This window comes from Mustela erminea, chromosome 1, assembly GCF_009829155.1.
Source record: "Mustela erminea isolate mMusErm1 chromosome 1, mMusErm1.Pri, whole genome shotgun sequence".
Lineage (NCBI taxonomy): Eukaryota > Metazoa > Chordata > Mammalia > Carnivora > Mustelidae > Mustela > Mustela erminea.
The window spans coordinates 95,592,800-95,612,123 of record NC_045614.1 but is presented as its reverse complement, the minus strand read 5'-3'; the positions used below and the strand labels follow the sequence as shown (position 1 = coordinate 95,612,123).

General features: G+C 44.5%; 1 protein-coding gene across 2 annotated transcripts in view; it reads right to left on the bottom strand.

Annotated features, from left to right (window-relative positions):
• Positions 1–19,324, bottom strand: part of MRAS (muscle RAS oncogene homolog) — a 61,790-nt gene that overhangs the window by 27,916 nt on the left and 14,550 nt on the right. For both annotated transcript variants that reach the window (XM_032334228.1, XM_032334221.1), the window contains exon 2: positions 9,728–9,938. In XM_032334228.1, the coding sequence (XP_032190119.1) occupies positions 9,728–9,920 (193 nt within the window). In that variant the 5' untranslated portion in view covers positions 9,921–9,938. The remainder of the gene's footprint in view (positions 1–9,727; positions 9,939–19,324) is intronic.

The following is a 19,324-nucleotide window of genomic DNA, read 5'->3' as shown; positions in this document are numbered from 1 at the left end:
TGAAAGCAGCCTGGGACATGAAGTCTGTAATATACAATGGTAAAAATATTAGATTGGCAGCAGACTTATCCACAGAGACCTGGCAGGCCAGAAAGAACTGGCATGACATATTCAGAGTACTAAATGAGAAAAACCTGCAGCCAGGAATACTATATTCAGCTAGACTATCTTTCAGTATAGAAGGAGAGATAAAAAGCTTCCAGGACAAACAAAAACTAAAAGAATTTGCAAACACCAAACCAGCTCTACAGGAAATATTGAAAGGGGTCCTCTAAGCAAAGAGAGAGCCTAAAAGTTGTAGACCAGAAAGGAACAGAGACAATATATAGTAACAGTCACCTTAAAGGCAATACAATGGCACTAAATTCATATCTTTCAATAGTTACCCTGAATGTAAATGGGCTAAATGACACAGGGTATCAGAACGGATAAAAAAAAAAAAAAAAACCCATCATCAATATGCTGTCTATAAGAAACTCATTTTAGACCCAAAGACACCTCCATATTTAAAGTGAAGGTGTGGAGGGGTGGGTGCCTGGGTGGCTCGGTGGGTTAAACCTCTGCCTTCAGCTCAGATCATGATCTCAGGGTCCTGGTATCAATCCCCACATCGGGCTCTCTGCTCAGCAGGGAGCCTGCTCCCCCCCACACACACACACCTCTGCCTGCCTCTCTGTCTGCTTGTGATCTCTGTCTGTCAAATAAATAAATAAAAATCTTCAAAAAAAAATAGTGGAGGACTTTAATATCCCCCTCACTGAAACGGACAGATCATCTACACAAAAGATCAACAAGGAAATAAAGGCCTTAAATGACACACTGGACCAGATGGACATCACAGATAAATTCAGAACATTCCATCCCAAAGCAACAGAATACACATTCTTCTCTAGTGCACATGGAACATTCTCCAGAATAGATCACATCCTGGGTCACAAATCAGGTCTCAACCGGTACCAAAAGATTGGGATCATTCCCTGCATATTTTCAGACCACAATGCTCTGAAGCCAGAACTCAATAACAAGAGGAAAGTTGGAAAGAACTCAAATACATGGAGGCTAAAGAGCATCCTACTAAAGAATGAATGGGTCAACCAGGAAATTAAAGAAGAATTGAAAAAAATCATGGAAACAAATGATAATGAAAACACAATGGTTCAAAATCTGTGGGACACAGCAAAGGCAGTCCTGAGAGGAAAATATATAGCGGTACAAGCCTTTCTCAAGAAACAAGAAAGGTCTCAAGTACACAACCTAACCCTACACCTAAAGGAGCTGGAGAAAGAACAAGAAAGAAACCCTAAACCCAGCAGGAGAAGAGAAATCATAAAGATCAGAGCAGAAATCAATGAAATAGAAACCAAAAAAACAATAGAACAAATCAATGAAACTAGGAGCTGGTTCTTTGAAAGAATAAGATTGATAAACCCCTGGCCAGACTTATCAAAAAGAAAAGAGAAAGGACCCAAATAAATAAAATCATGAATGAAAGAGGAGAGATCACAACCAACACCAAAGAAATACAAACAATTATAAGAATGTATTATGAGCAACAATATGGCAGCAAATTTGACAATCTGGAAGAAATGGATGCATTCCTAGAGACATGTAAACTACCAATACTGAACCAGGAAGAAATAGAAAACGTGAACAGACCCATAACCAGTAAGGAGATTGAAGCAGTCATCAAAAATATCCCAACAAACAAGAGCCCAGGGCTAGACGGCTTCTCAGGGGGAATTCTACCAAACATTTAAAGAACAATTAATACTTATTCTCCTGAAACTATTCCAAAAAACAGAAATGGAAGGAAAACTTCCAAACTCATTTTATAAGGCCAGAATTACCTTGATCCCAAAACCAAACAAAGACCCCACCAAAAAGGAGAATTATAGACCAATATCCTTGATGAACACAGATGCAAAAATCCTCACCAAAATACTAGCCAATAGGATCCAACAGTATATTAAAAGGATTATTCACCACGACCAAGTGGGATTTATTCCAGGGCTTCAAGGTTGGTTCAACATCCGCAAATCAATCAATGTGATACAATACATTAACAAAAGAAAGAACATGAACCATATAATACTCTCAATAGATGCTGAAAAAGCATTTGACAAAGTACAGCATCCTTTCTTGATCAAAACTCTTCAAAGTATAGGGATAGATGGTTCATACCTCAATATCATCAATATTTCATAGGTTTTCACCTATGAAAAACCCACAGTGAATATCGTTCTCAATGGAGAATAACTGAGAGCTTTTCCGCTAAGGTCTGGAACATGGCAGGGCTGTCCATTATCACCACTGCAATCTCAGCAATCAGACAACAAAAAGAAATTATAGGCATCGTAATCAGCAGAGAAGTCAAACTATCCCTTTTTGCAGATGACATGATACTTTATGTGGAAAACCCAAAAGACTCCACTCCAAATCTGCTAGAACTTGTACAGGAATTCAATAAAGTGTCAGGATATAAAATCAATGCACAGAAATCAGCTGCGTTTCTATACACCACCACAAGACAGAAGAAAGAGAAATTAAGGAGTCGATCCCATTTACAACTGCACCCAAAACAATAAGATACCTAGGCAAAGAATCTGTACTCAAAAAACTATAAAGTACTTATGAAAGAAACTGAGGAAGACAAAAAGAAATGCAAAAATGTTCCATGCTCACGATTAGAAGAACAAATATTGTGAAAATGTCTATGCTACCTAAAGCAATCTACATGTTTAATGCAATCCCTATTAAAATACCATCAATATTTTCCAAAGAAATAGAACAAATAATCCTAAAATTTATATGGAACCAGAAAAGACCTTGAATAGCTAGAGGAATGTTGAAAAAGAAAGCCAAAGTTGGTGGCATCACAATTCCAGAGTTCAGGCTCTATTACAAAGCTGTCATCATCAAGACAGTATGGCACTGCCACAAAAACAGACACATAGATCAATGGAAGACAATAGAGAATAGAGAGCCCAGAAATAGACCCTCAACTCTATGGTCAACTAATCTTCGACAAAGCAGCAAAGAATGTCCAATGGAAAAAAGACAGTCTCTTCACCAAATGGTGTTGGGAAAATTGGACAGTCACATGCAGAAAAGTGAAACTGGACCATTTCATTATACCACACACAAAAATAAACTCAAAATGGATGAAAGACCTCAATGTGAGAAATGAATCCATCAAAATCCTTGAGGAGAACATAGGTAGCAACTTCTTTGACCTCAGCCGCAGCAACTTCTTCCTAGAAACATTGCCAAAGGCAAGGGAAGCAAGGGCAAAAATGAACTACTGGGACTTCATCAAGATCCAAAGCTTCTGCACAGCAAAGAAAACAGTCAACAAAATGAAAAGATGACTGACAGAATGGGAGAAGATATTTGCAAATGACATATCAGATAAAGGGCTAGTATCCAAAATTATAAAGAACTTACCAAACTCAACACCCAAAAAACAAATAATCCAATCAAGAAACGGGCAGAGGACATGAACAGACATTTCTGCAAAAAAGACATCCAGATGGCCAACAGACACATGAAAAAGTGCTCCATATCACTCAGCATGGGGGAAATACAAATCAAAACCACAATGAGATACCACCTCACACCAGTCAGAATGGCTAAAATTAACAAGTCAGACAGAAACGACAGACGCTGGCAAGGATGGAGAATGGAGAACCCTCCTACACTGTTGGTGGGAATGCAAGCTGGTGTAGCCACTCTGGAAAACAGCATGGAGGTTCCTCAAAAATTTGAAAATAGAGCTACCCTATGACCTAGCAATCGCACTACTGGATATTTACCCTAAAGATACAAATATAGTGATCTGAAGGGGCATGTGCACCCAATGTTTATAGCAGCATTGTCCACAATAGCCAAACTATGGAAAGAACCTAGATGTCCATCAACAGATAAATGGATAAATATTTGGTGTATTTATATATAATGGAATACTATGCAGCCATCAAAAGAAATGAAATCTTGCCTTTTGCAATGACGTGGGTGGAACTAGAGGGTATTATACTGAGCAAAATAAGTTAATCAGAGAAAGACAATTATCATATGATCTCCCTGATATAAGGAATTTGAGAGGCAGTGTGGGGAGTTTGGGGGGGTAGGGAAAGAAAAAATGAAACAAGATGGGATCAGGAGGGAGACAAACCATAAGAGACTCTTGATCTCACAAAATAAACTGAGGATTGGTTGCTGGGGTGAGGCGGATATGGAGAGGGTGGTTGGGTTACGGACACTGGAGAGGGTATGTGCTATGGTGAGTGCTGTAAAGTGTGTAAGCCTGAATGATTCACAGACCTGTACCCCTGGGGCAAATAATATATTATATGTTAATTAAAAAAATTAAAATTAAAAAAAAATTTAAAAAAAGAAAAAGAGAAGTCAATATGGCTATATAGAGAAATAGTATTTACTGAGCTTCAACAATGTACGAGGCATGGTATTACTCTCTCCTACATGCATTAGGCAATGTGTTCCAGAATATTTTCTGTGGAAATATCCCAGAATGACGTGTAAAACGTAGTCATTTGGGAAACCCTAAAGACAATATACCCACCAATATATCTCCAATATTGTGTTTGTATAGGGATGACTCTTTGAAGCCCAACAATAAAGAAACTGTTTATATCTCTTTAACTCAGTATATCCCAAAGTGTGGTATATATTTGAATGGGTAATGTATGAGATGATTTTAGAAAATGCATAAATATAAGTTTTATATTTTAGTGGTTATATATATTTATTTTATAATGCAACTAAAACATTAAACCTATGACTGCACATACATTGTCCAGGACTCATTCATTCATTCATTCATTTCTCACCCATTTACTGAGGACCAGTGTTCTAGACACTGAGAATAGAGCAATAAATAAAATTAAGTCCTTACTCTAGAAAATTTTTATTTTATTGGGGAGCAACAAAAACTCAAACAAATAAATATATTGAACAAAAATATGTTCAACAGTAAAAGGCAGAATAAAGAAAAAGAGTTGTTCAGAGGGACAGAATGTTGGGGGTTGGGGGTTTGGATACTAGTAGAGATGGTCTGGTCAGGGAAGACCTCCATGATAAAGTTAACATTTGGGTGGAGACCTACGTGAAGTGAGAATATATTTCTGAAGGAAGCACATTCTAGGCAGAGAGAATACCCAATGCAAATCCCTGAGGTGGGAATGTGCTTGGCTTCAGGTGAACTAGTCAAAGTTTCAGGGCTGCAGACGAACCCCCTGAAGAATGGTGCTTTTAAAAATTAAGATATAGGGCACGTGGGCGGCTCAGAGGTTTAAGCCTCTGCCTTCAGCTCAGGTCATGGTCTCAGGATCCTGAGATGGAGCAGCGCATTGGGCTCTCTGCTCAGCAGGAGAGCCTGCTTCCCTTCCTCTCTCTCTGCCTGCCTCTCTGCCTACTTGTGATCTCTGTCTCTGTGTCAAATAAATAAAATCTTAAAAAAAAATTAAGATATAATGAAAATACCACAATATGTACCCTTTTAAAGTAAACAATTCAGGGCGCCTGGGTGGCTCAGTGGGTTAAAGCCTCTGCCTTCGGCTCAGGTGATGATCCCAGGGTCCTGGGATAGAGCCCGGCATAGGGCTCTCTGCTCAGCAGGGAGCCTGCTTCCTCCTCTCTCTCTGCTGCTTCTCTGCCTACTTGTGATCTCTGTCAAATAAATAAATAAACTCTTTAAAAAAATAAATAAAAATAAAGTAAACAATTCAATACACACACACACACACACACACACATATATATAAAGTTGTCGCATTTTTTTTTTTGAAGTGATGATTTGGTACTGGTTCTGACCAGGATAGAGTAACAAGGACCAGATCTGTCTTCTCGCCTGAAACAACCAAAAGTCAGACAAAATAACAGGCATTCATAAAGCATTCCACCCCAAAATGGCAGAATACCCATTCTTTTTATGTGCACATGGAACATCTAGCCAGAGAGACCAAATCCTGGGTCATAAAACAAGACTCAATGAGTTTTAAATAACTTAAATAACATACTGTATGTTCTCTGACATAATGAAAATAAAATAGAAACCAATGACAGAAGGATCTCTGGAAAATTCCTAAATATACTTGAATACTAAATGTTTCCAAATATCCTATGGGTCAAAGATGATCTCAAAAGGGAAATTAGAAAGTATTTTGAACTGAATGGAAATGAAGACATAGTGTATTAGAATAGCTTGAATGCTGCTAAAGAAGTAGTTGGGGAAATTTAGCACCAAATGAATATCTTGGAAAAGAAGAAATGTTCCAGTCAATGACCTCAGCTTCCATTGTAAAAAGTTAGAGAAAAACAAATTAATTCCAAAATAGACAAAAGGAAATAATGCAGGTAAGAGTAGAAATCAATGAAACCAAATGGGAAAAGTCAAAGGACCCAAGAGCTGGTTTTCTCGTGAAAATGCTTCATCGCTAGCTTGCCTGATTAGGGAAAAGGGGAACACACAAATTAACAATATCAGGAATAAGAAAGCCAACATCACTATGAACTCTACTGTTATTAAGAAAATAATAAAAGGGGCGCTTGGGTGGCTCAGTGGGTTAAGCCTCTGCCTTCGGCTCAGGTCATGATCTCAGGGTCCTGGGATCGAGTCCCACGTCAGGCTTTCTGCTCACCGGGGAACCTGTTTCCTCCTCTCTCTCTCTCTGCCTGCCTGTCTGCCTACTTGTGATCTATCTGTCAAATTAAAATAAATAAAAATTTTTAAAAAAAAGAAAATAAGAGAATATCATGAACAACTTTATGTCAGTAAATTTGGTAACTTTGATGAACTGAACAACTTTTTGAAAGATACAAACTACCAAAACTCACTGAAAAAGAAACAGACAACCTGAATGGCCGTAGATTTATTAAAGGAATTGAATTTGAAGGTAAAAGTCTTCTGAAAAAGAAAACTCCAAACTCAGATGTCCTCATAGGTGAATTCTACTAAACATTTAAGAAAGAAATAGTACCAGTTTTATTCAAACTCTTCCAGAAAACTGAAAAAGAGAGGATACTTCTCAATTCATTCTATAAAGCCAGCATTACTCAGACATAACAAGAAAACTACAGACCAAGATAACTCTCGAGAACATAGATGCAAAAATTCTAAACAAAATTTTAACAAATAAAAGCCAACAATATGTAAAAGGGTAATACATTATGGCCAGGTGGGATTTATCCGAGGGATACAATGTTGGTTTAACATTAGAAAAATTAATGTGATTTTCCATATTGACATACTAAAAAAGAAACACCATCTGAGTATGTCAGCAGACACACAAGAAGCATTTGACAAAAGCCAACATCTACACTCATAAAAATTCTCAGCAAACTAGAAATAGAAAGGAACTACCCCAACCTGATAAAGGGAATGTATAAAAAACCTACAGCTAACATCATACTTAGTGCTGAAAGATTGAAAAGGAAAGATCTCCTTAAGATCAAGAGCAAGACAAGTATGTTTTTAGTCAGTGAAATAAGGCAAGAAAAAGAATCAGAAGCCATCCAGATTGGAAAGAAGTAAAACTATCTTTACTTACAGACATGACCATCTTTGCAGAAAATCCAAAGGAATCTACAAGATCCACTAGAATAAGTGATTTAGTAAGGTTGCAAGTTACAGTTAACATACAAAATGCTCCCGTATTTCTGCATATCAGCAAAAAACAATTCCAAACTGAAATGAAGGGGCTCCCAGATGGCTCAGTTGTTAAGCATCTGCCTTTGGCTCAGGTCATGATCCCCGGATCCTGGGATTGAGCCCCACATCGGGCTCCCTGCTCCGCGGGATGCCTGCTTCTCTCTCTCCCACTCCCCCTGCTTGTATACCCACTCTGTCAAATAAATAAATAAAATCTTTTTAAAAAAACTAAAATGAAAACCCAATATAATTTGTAATACAGACTGTATATATAAATCTGACAAAATACATAGAGACCTATGCAGGCAAATCTGCAAGAACAATTGATGAGAGAATTAGAGAAGACCTAAAAATATGGAGAAATACTGTATTCATGGGTTGGAGGGCTCAACATTGTTAGGATGTCAATTCTTCTCAAATCTATAACTCTGTATAGCTTTAACACAATATCAGTCTAAAATCTAAAATTTTTGAATTTAACTGATTCTAAAATTCATATGGAAATGCAAAGGACCTAGATGGGCCAAAGCAACATTGAAAAAGAATAAAATTAGGGATTTAATGGGATGTGATTTTAGGACTTATTATAAGGCTACAGTTATCAAGACAGTGTGGTATTGATGCTAAGAGAGTCAGATCAAACAAAATATATGAGCAACTAATTTTCATCAAAGGAACAAAGGCAATTCAGTGGAGAAAGGACAACCTTTTCAACAAACAGTGCTGAAACAATTGCATCTCCATATACAAACAACCAAACCAAACCAAACTAAACTAAAACTTGCGCCATATCTCACACAATTACAAATACAAAAATTAACTCGGGGCGGATCATAAACCTAAATACAGAGCCTAAAGCCGTTAGATAGCTAGAAGAAAACACAGGGGAAAACCTTTGTGACCTTGGGTTGGGCAAATATTTTAGACACGACACCAAAAGCACAGTCCATAAAAGAACAAACTGATAAATGGGACCTCCACAAAAGTAAAAACTCTAGTCTTTGAAAGACACTGTTAAGAGAATGAAAAACATGCCCCACACTGGAAGCAAACACCTGCGAATCACACAGATGACAGAGGACTTGTATCCCCGTGGCTTTCCAAGGCCCCCTCCTACAATGACAGTCTATCCTGAACGGCTCTATTTAAGAGACGCAGAGAGTGAACCTCTGGAGCAGCGGTTCTCTACTTCGGCATCGCCTGGAGAGCTTGTTAAAACACAGACTGCTGGTCTCCACCTTCTGAGCCTCTGAATCAGCAGAGCCCAGGGGTTTTCATTGCTGATAAGCTCCCCGGTAATACTTGGGTACCCCTGGGGATAAAAATATATGTTTATAAAAAAATAAAAAATTAGGGTGCCTGGGTGGCTCAGTGGGTTAAGCCGCTGCCTTCGGCTCAGGTCATGATCTCAGGGTCCTGGGATCGAGTCCCGCATCGGGCTCTCTGCTCAGCAGGGAGTCTGCTTCCTCCTCTCTCTCTCTCTGCCTGCCTCTCTGCCTACTTGTGATCTCTCTCTGTCAAATAAATAAATAAAATCTTTAAAAAAAAAAAAATAAATAAATAAAATAAAAAATAAAAAATTAAAAAAAAAATATCTGGGTGCTGACCTGGATACCACGACTGGAGAACTGTTCATCCAAACCAACTTAGACTAAACTAGAAACAAAGTCAGATGCAAGATTTTCCCTCCAAGCAAAAATAAACCATGCTCACTAAAGAATAATTTATACACCCACACCCCCCCCCGCCTTTTTTTTTTTTTATTAGCTGGAGACATCTGTAAATGCTAATCAGCGCTTCTGATCAGCAAGCAATAACAAACATGACATCACTGAGCTGGCATGAGGCTAGCTTTGCCTCTTTGTTGAATACACATTTTGGTTTCCACAAAGCTGTTCAGAATTCACCCTGGAAAACATACACAGCCTTATACCAACCATATCACAATGACAACATGAGAGAAGCCATTTGGGCCCAGTGAAGCTCATCACCTTCCCCTGACCCTCTGCCTCCTCCCCAAGCCACCCCTCGCCCCATGCAGGGCTGCCATTGGGGTCTCACCATCCAGGATGGCCCACTGATTGTCAATCTCTGTGTGTTTCAGGTAGGAGTCTTCAATGGTGGGGTCGTAGTCAGGCACAAAGATCTTCTGGAAAAACTGGATGGTGAGGGCACTCTTGCCCACACCCCCATCTCCCACCACCACCAGCTTGTATGTGGGGAGGTTGTCACTGGGGACTGCACTGGTTGCCATGTTTCTAGTAGGTCAGACCTGGGGAAGCAAGACATGCATAATGAGGCCTGGGGCTTTTTCCTTTCTGATCTCAGAAAGTACCAAATACTCCCAATTGTATATTGATTCAATCATTTCTTGAATACCAACCATGTGCCATACCCGGTCTTGGGGACACATACTACTAGATACCCTGAAGTCTTTAATAAGCACAGCCAAAGCCATATCAAAGAAGCATTTCCACCATTAAAGTCTGCCTTATTCCTGTACAGGTAACCATGTGGGTGCTAATCTGAGTAGGGATGGCACCTTTTACATCAACTCTGGTCAGGGGACTGCTGTGCTCAGAAGGATATGAGGTTGCCTGAGCTAAGGGAAGGTTGGCCATAACAGCCTTGCTAACTGGAGGAGTTCAGGATCTCTGTGCCCCAGCCCCTCAGAATTTAGTGATTGTGGCTCCTCTCCCTCAGTCTCCTTGCCTTTTGTCATGCAGACAGCTGTGCTAGAATCTCTTGACAACTGGTCAACCCTGTGTTAGCTGGGCAGGAGGAAGAGGAGGAGCAGGGCTAAGTTTTGTTTTAATGATGCTGAGTCCTGCTAAGGCAATGGTTCTCAACTGGGGGCAATTCCGCCCCCCAGGGACATCTGCAACATCTGGAGATGATTCCCGTTGTTAAAACCGAGTGGGTGTTACTAGCATCCAGTCAACGGGCCAAGGCTGTGGTTCCACAGCCTATGAAGCACAGCGCATCCCCCCAAACAAAGAACTGTCCATCCTAAGATGTCAACGAGCTAAGGTGACTAGGCAAAGATACGGAAATGTGGGGCCAGGATTCTAAAGAATAACTGAGCCTGAATAGATAATGACTGATTATGAAGAGGTAACAGTAGAGAAGTGAAGAGTGATCTTTGGAAGCAGCATCATGAAGTGACAAGGAGGAGAGGGAGGCAGGGAGTGCGGAAGGAGCCCTTGGCCCAGGGATCTGGGCTACTAACTGTGGACCCCTCCCGGGTGCCAGGGAGAACAATGCCTCCTCCTGGGGAGCAGGAGCACTGACCTCATGCCAAGGGCGTGCAAGCTGGATCCTGCCTCACGGTACCAGGAAAGAAAAAGCTCTGCACAATCCGGGAAGCAGACAGGCATGACGTAGGCATGACAGGGGCACTTGAGGGTGCAGACTGGGTGTCCCACATGCTTCGCTGCTGCTTGGGAAGGCTGCGCCAAGCCATGCTTTCCTGACCCATCAGATGAAAGGGCTGGATTTTTCGGTTATGTGCAGCCCTAAAAGAGTCCTCAGTTCTAGATAGCAACAAAAGGGTGTTAGATACAAATGTGGGATATGTGGCCATGCTGATTTGCATGAGGTTACGGGAGAGAGGCATTGCAAAACGCTCTGTAGTTACTGAAGCTTGATGTTGACATTTAGGATTTCCCTGCAGTGCGAGGAAGTATAGGCGCTTTTATACACTGCGGATGAGCATGTAAATCTGTCCCGACCGGGCTGAGAATACATTCGCATAAATATACCAAAATTTAAAATGACATACCCTCTCCCAAAGCTGTAGGGTATAGGATGATTTATTCTAGGAAATAATCAGACAAGTGTACAAAGATGTGATGAATGGGGGAAAATGAAAATCACTTACATGTTGTGGGGGGGAGTTAAAGAAAAATTTATCTACACAATGCAATACTGTGCAGCCATTATAAAGGATGATAGTCCCTAACCTAGGAACATTAATATATTATGCATGAAAAGAGCCCCAAACGGGCTGTGAAACCACAAGTACGTATGATTGATCTCTATGAATGAATCTGTATGTCTCGATGTGGTTCTAGGCACAGAGAGGACTGGCAGATTTGGGGGCACTTTCTCAATTTTTCTCAACACTTGCTACAGTAAGCTACTATTGTATATGTATCCCGGGAAAGTTTAACAATATTAAAATATTCCCACCAATGGGAATAAAAGGCACAGCACAGGGAACATAGGCAATGGCACTGTAACAGCACTGCATGGTGACAGATGGCTACATTTGTGGTGAGTCAAGCAGAGTGCATAGAGTTGATGAATCACTATGTTGTACCCCTGAAACGAATATAACATTGTGTGTCAACTATCTTCAAGTAAAAAAATAAATTAATGTTCCCACCAAATGAATGTTCTGGCTACCTGAAAATGTAGGACTCCATGTCCTTCAGGTGAGGATTTGAGCTCTTTAAGTGCAAGAAACTAGGCCCAGGGGCTGGCTGCAGCCCCAGCATCTGGTGCCCAGTCTCCCTAAGTAGGGTAAAGGTGGGGACAAGTTGAGGCTTTGGCAACTGAGCTTTCCCACATGACAAGAGATGGAGGTCCAAAGGGGCCACAGGGCAGCTGGAAGGAAACAGAAATGGGGAGAGGAAAGCAAGATCCAACTCCCTCTTTCTGCCTCTCCGGTCAGGGGAGCAAAGTGTCAGTCTCTCCTTACCCACCATCTTGGCTGAGGGAGGACAGTGACACTGGGCCAGGGTGAGCATGTTTGCCTGTGAAAGAGGCTATTTTTAAAGCTCCCTTCTATTCTCCGCTGGCAGTGACATGAATAAAAAATACTCAGTGGGTGGGAAGATATCAAGAAGGGAAATTATTTCTCTTGATTTTCTTCTCAAAATAAAACAAGGTAAGAAATCTTCACTAGTAAGTATGATAGAGGACATGAACTGAATCTCTGAATTGGTACAGACCACCCACAGCAGAACCACCTGGGACCTGCTTGCCAAACAAGGCAGCTGGCAGGAAATGGTCAAATGAGGGGTTCCTTCCTTTCAGAGAGTTCCACACTCAGGGGCTGAACTCCTGAGAGACCACAGGCAGCCAGCTCGGGGCTCCCTCCCAACTAAGACTCAATGGAAGCAGGTTAGAAAGCACAGTCAGCACAAAAATTGGACCGGATCCCTCAGAGTAAAAAGCCCTTTAGTGCTGCCCAAGGCTGATGGGCCAAGTCCCGGCTCCTTCACTGGACATTCAAGGCTGTCATGGATCACCAATGCTGACCTCTCCAGTAGTGGCTATACCACAGCCTCTCACATTCTATTCGCTCTCCCAACCAGCTTTATGTTTGCCCAGTGTACCCTGGGGTCATACTGAGTCCTCTACAGACCCTTAGGGCCCCCTCTTCACAGGTCAGCCCTGGGCCCAGTAATCACATCCTATGGGAGGCATGTCCTTCTACTCTGCACCCTGCAGTTACTGGTGCAGAGGCCACCAGTGCCCTTGAAACTGTCTATATTTAATGTTCAAAGAAGGGCAGGGGATGGCATATTGCCCCTGTCTCTATTACCAAAGCCGGGCAGAGCATTAGCAAAGGGCAAAAAGGCTGCCTGAAGGCATTTCTGAACCACTGTCAGACCACCTTCTAGCCACAGCATTGGCCCTGACGATGGAAAGGGCTAAGGGGCAAACCTCCCAGCCAGCAGTTAAGACCATCTCCCTCCTTCTACCAAGTCAGACCAGTCACACAGAAAAGCCCTTCTGGAAGCAAGTGTGGGCCCACGAAGGAAAGAAGGTGTGGCAGGGGTAAAAGAAGGGGTCCAGAACCGGCCCCTCCCCCCAGTTCATAAAGGCTCTTCTCCTGATAGACATGTTTCTTCCAGGCTTTCAGCCTCCCCACAAATAATCCCTGACTATACAATGTCTTTGTAAGTGGGGAGGGCAGTCAAAATGTATCACACTCCTACAAAATGGGCTGGACTCAAGTGGTAAAGAGAAAATTTTTTTTTCAGTCACCACAGGCTATGACGAAAGACACCACAGGATAAAATGTTGGTTGGTGGTTAAAGAGCAAACTGCTTACATTCACAAGAACCCCCCCTCCTCTCTAGACTATTCAACTAGAAGATCAGGGATCTTTCTCGATCTTTTTAGAGATCATTCTAGAATGTCAGTTCTTTACTTTTGGGGGGTTCTGGATGGCCCCTTTGAGGTGGGAGGGTGTTATAAGGTGGATCAAGTGTCTCTAAAGTTCCCCCACCAGTTTTCGATGCTAGATACTCTTCTACGGACCAGGTAAGTGACACTGTTGGGCAAGTTACATTCATAGCCTCAGTTTCCTCTTTGTAAGACGGGATTGGTTAGAAAATTATACTTTGCAGGATTGCTCTAAGCATGAAATTAAAATGTATGAAATGTGTTCAGCTTAGAGAAGGTGCTCCAGTGTTTGCTCTTGTGCCTTGTTTACTTTGCTCCCTGGAGAGACTCCCTCCCTCTCTCCCTCCCTTCCTCCACTCACAGGCTCCCCCACGAGAAGTCCCGCTGCCATCTCAGCTCCCCGGCAAGCCTGTGTGGGATCGTCAACCATCATTTAGAATGTTGTTTCCATGGGAAATGGCTCCGAGGTTGGAGGCAGCCCCCTCCACTCAGAAACCAACTTTTGGAAGAGCAGCCACTAGGCGGGGCATTGGCGGCTGAGCGCTGGTTCCCATGGCAACCACGGCTCCCAGAGCCCCTCCCAGTCCACCAACAACTCAAATTCGCACAGATGCTGGAAACTTTTTCCTCAAAGGCAGCATTGCTGCTTGAGCAATTTTAATAACACATATTCAAGCACTTTGGGCATCTTTAACCAGAGAAATAAGCTTTTTTGGGCAGCTGTCTTTTGCTCCCTCTCTCTCAGGGTTAGCACCATCTCACAAGGTGTGAAGTTGTTTCCTGAAGGGCCGGTTGGTCTCCCCAAGCAGCTCTACCAGGACAGGACAGGAGCCACATCTCATTCCCTTGCCTTTCGCAGGGCCAGGCAGGGCCCAACACATGGGAGGCTCAGGGTCTATTCATTGACTGCTAGATATGCCCCAGAGCATCCTTCTCCCCAGCCAGCCCTCCCTTGGGCCAAGAAGCAGGGGGTGATGCTCCTAGGAGGTGGGGAGGGCTAGGTGGACAGATGAGCCCAGAAAAACCTCTTCACCTAGCAATTTTTAAAGTATGCTGGGAGATTTCCGAGACCTCCTGGGGACAGTCCTGTGCAAAGCCTCCCTTGGTTCTCCAGCCTGAGTAGGGGGAGTGACATTAATAGCCTGTGACAGCAGTCAGACAGCTCTAGTTCCAGTCGTGTCTCCAACATGGACTTCTTGTGTGACCTGGAACAAGTTTCTTAACTTCCAGGACCCTGCTTCCCTATCTATGAATCAGGAGAACAGGACACTCAAGAATGTGTGAGGTGCTGGTGAAAAAAACTGCAAAGCCCCAGCAAAGGCATATTTGCACTGACAGGCAATGTAATTGGGCCCCTGGCCTCCCTCCAGCCAGGTCAGCCCCAGTGATATGGACCACTTACTGGCCCCACCGACAGCCCTAAGAGCACCTGTACTGCAGAGGTCTGGTGGAGGACTCATTATAGGAATCCATATAAATGCCTGGGACAACAGAGGGCTCCAGCCCCCAAAACAGCAGTTCCCAGTGGCTGTGATTCCTTACCAAATCTGTTGTCTTCTCCCAGAGTCCCAGGTTCTAGGGCTTCTACAGAGCTTGTTTCCCAAAAGAATAGCCCCAAACACTGCCCATTTTTGTAAACAGACCCATAAAAAAGAAATAGCTTTGGCTGCAGATATTGTCAAGAGGTCTGTAGGGTCCCTGGCCCCTCCATGTACCCTTTCCCCACAACAGGTGCACTTCCAAAGCAGTGTCAGATGGTCCTGGTCAGAAGAACTGGGGCCCAGGAGAGGCTCTACGACAGTAACCCTCCCCACCATGTAGTGATCATCTGCAGTGGATTAGCTGGACAATAAAGGTCACACTGGGAACCATCACACCACACTGCCTTAAATTCTTTGGATGATTAGTTTTACAGCATCACACAGCTTTTCTTTGATGGTCACTGTGATTTCTCTAACCCACTGGGCACTCTTCATCCTTGGTTGCTTCCCTGGCCCTGACTATAGGACCACAGATTCTTGAAGCTTGGGCAGTGGCCAACCCAGAGCCTCACGCAAAGACACTGCTAACTTTATTGAAAGTTTAGTTTTCACAGCTTTTTGCTTCTCTACTTCTCTACTAATCATTTTAAAGATTCCCTCCATCCCCTCAGTTGAAGTACAAGTTGTCTGGTAAATAAGGTTCCAAGAGAAAGGGACACGTTCACTATTAATGAAGCTCTTGGGAGAGTGAATGGATTTGCAGTCACATTGAGCTGAATCAGCTCTGGAAAGCTAATCTCATCGCCATGATGTCTGGGTGTGCCCGCTCAGGGGGATGAGGACACGTTGAGGGGAGCGACCCAACCCATGTGGAGGAAATGGCTCTGCATTCCAGGAGCTGCCCTTCCCTTCTGCACAATTCCCAGAAATGGGCAGCTTCCCCGGGGCTGTGGCCTTGCAGGCTGTGCAGAGATGGTGTGCTGTCCAGCCGGGGGGTCTAGGCCACTTGGTATCCCTTAAGGCTTCACTCTCCCCTCTCCGCTCCCCAAGACGTTGCTCTAACCCTCTGTCTCACATCTCTGATAATGCAAACCCAGCTCTGGACTGCACCACTCCACCCCTCCAGGAAGCCATCAGTGCATCCCACTTGCTCCATTATTAAGACTTCACCCCCCGCCCCCAACCAGACCATGTGTGTTATTTTATGCAATAAAGGACCTCAAATACCGTGGAATTTCAGATGGTTAGTATGCGGCAGGAATGCAGTTCCTCCTACTCCCAAGCCACGGCAGACATCATAAACGACCGCTGCGCTCTTCCCTGCTCAATCTTAGAACCATTGTAATGCAGCACCTTGGCAGCCAGAAGCAGGCAACTAAGCCAGAGGGGAATCTTGTGTGGCACCCCAGATCTAACCCACTACTCTTCTGGTTCCCTCTAACATATCTCACTTACGGTCATCCTGTTCTGTGGGAGGGTCTCAGGACCTTTAGTGGAAGCCCACCTGGTTATCTGTGGAGAACTCTATGACCCGAGTCTTGTGTTAATACCTCAGCCCCTGCTTAGCTACCCCATCAAATCCAAACTCCGCTGCCAGGACCATGCCTGGACCATGGGGCAGCAGGGCAGAAATGGCCAGACAGGGATCCAGAGATCCAGGCAAAGGTCAATGCTGAAAGTAAGCCAGGCGAGGGATGCCACGCCCTTGGCTTTACTCACGGACCCCCCAGTACCATGGACTTCCTCCTGTCATGACCGTTTCCCCTTGGGTCTTGCCTGCTAGCTGGAGAGTGGATCCTGACAGGGCTTGCAGCTTAGCTGCTGAGGACCCAGCACTGTAAGTCCCGGAAGGGTATGTGGAAATACTGCTGTTAGAGTTACAGGAGTGATCAATGTTCAAAACAATGAATAATTCATTCATTCATGTAAGTGAACCATCTGATGCTGTTGGAAGATTTTACCACATTAATTTGCTTGACTCTCACAACAGCCCTCTGAGGTATGACTTTGATTATCCCCATTTTATGGTTGAAGAAACAGAGACACAACAAAGTAAAATAACATTTCTGAGGTCATCCAGCTAGACAGCGGCAGCGCCAGGATCTGAAACCGTGTCCTATGGCTCCGGAGCCCATGGCCAACTCATCGTACCAGGCATTTGGCTGGTGAAATGGTGATGGGGGGGCAGTGGGCAGAGTCAGGCCAGGCCAGAGGCAGCAGATCCAGGACGAGGTCAGCCATGAGGCAGGCAGGTGATGTCACAGTCACAGAGGCCTCCAGGGCCACCACGCCCCTTCACCTGTTGGGGAGGCATCCCAGGCAGATAATAGTCCCTGGGAACAGCCCCCACCTCCACTCCAACTGGGTCGAAGTCTGCCAAAGAGGTTACAGGCCTCATGCTACTTCCCTGAGGACCAGGGAGGAAGCAGGGGGATCCGGCAGCTGCCTAGCACCATGGAAGTGCCAGGCAGCTTTGAGACCCCCGTTCCAGCACCTCTGTTTGGGCCCCTCGCCACTGCCTTCGTTGCTGTCCCAGCCCCAGCCTGCCTCCTTGTGCCTGTCTGCCGGCTGCTCCCTGCCCAGCTTGGGGCTGCTCCCTGACCTGGAAACCCTCATCAAGGAGCTTGAGGCACTGACTCAGCCTGCAGTCTTAAGCAAGTTACTTTTCTTCTGTACCTCAGTTTTCTCTTCTGTAAAAGTGGGGACAGTGGCAGCCTTTGCCTTCTGGTGGTCATGTTGGGCTGCACTGAATTGCCTGGCTGTGTGTGGCCCACAGTGAGTGCTCGTAAACCTCGAATTGATACCATCACCAGTGTTCTTCAAAATCCATCCCTTCCTCCTGCAGGCCTCCTGTCTTTCCAGAGTCCTGCCTGAGCTCGTGCCCTGTGAACTGGCTGGTTCCCGTAACAACTGAACAGAATTTAGCCCTCACCACTCCCTTCTCAGTGTGCTCTCATGCCGACTGTATATAGGCCTCAGAAGCACCCCCCCCCCCAATTCTGCCCTGCAGGGTAACATTCACATCTCGACCTACCTAATCCAGTGGACCCCCAGCTCTTTCTGCTGCCTGCAGTGTGGTTAACCAGGGAGAAGAGCCAGGGCAGACTGGATAACTTGCACAAAGGCCCAAGGCATGGTCGCATTTAGTCTTCCCATTTTACCAGTGCTGAGACAGTCAGAAACATTAAGGCCTTTGCCCAGGGGAACAGCTTGGTAAAGGGGGAAGCTTGGACTTGGCAGGTAAAATCGAAAACTGCCCCACTCACCCCCCAGCTAGTCCAGGGCACTAGAAGTTCCAAGGCTCTTGGAAACCGAGAGGTTAACGAGGGGCCAGTGTCTCAGGGACCACACAGCCCTTCAGAACAATGAGCCCCAGTGGCATCCCTGGCTCCTGGGGTGCTGCCACCTGGCCCTCTCAGCCTCAGAGCTCCCACCCCAGTGGCCCACCTCCCCCAATGTCACCATGTCCTCCTGCCACCCAAGGCAGGGCAGGGGGTGGGAGTGAACTCAATCCAGGGGTGCAGGCAACTCAGGCCCCTGAGTCACAGCTTCCTTCAGTGGCAAGTAGGGGCCAAGAAGAGGAAGTAGTTTTACATTTAAATCTTACTCTCAGCTCTAGTGGCCTATTAATATTTTCCTAGGGCTGGGGCAGTCATGCCTGCAGCCAAGGAGAACGTCTCAGCTTGAGACGGGAGCCTGCATGTCCACCAGAAAAGTCACTTTGGCAGTCACCCCACCAGGGATGGGTGGATTCTGGGTAATCTGGGCATCCCCAAAGTGATTTCCCTCAAACCCCCCTGAGCCTGGCTGGCCGCTGTCCTATTCTTTCCCCATTCCAAGGCAGCTATTTCTTCATTGCTCCTCCAGGGCTGCTTAGGCTCAACCCTTCACAGCATGAACCCAGCCAGCACCACTCCTCAACAACCAAACCTCCTTTAGACCCCTTGTCCCACCTTTCTGCTCTGGCCGTCTTTTCCTCTGCCTTCCCCTAGCAGCTCAAAAAAACCCTTTTCCTCAAATCCGAGGCCAAGGCCTAGCA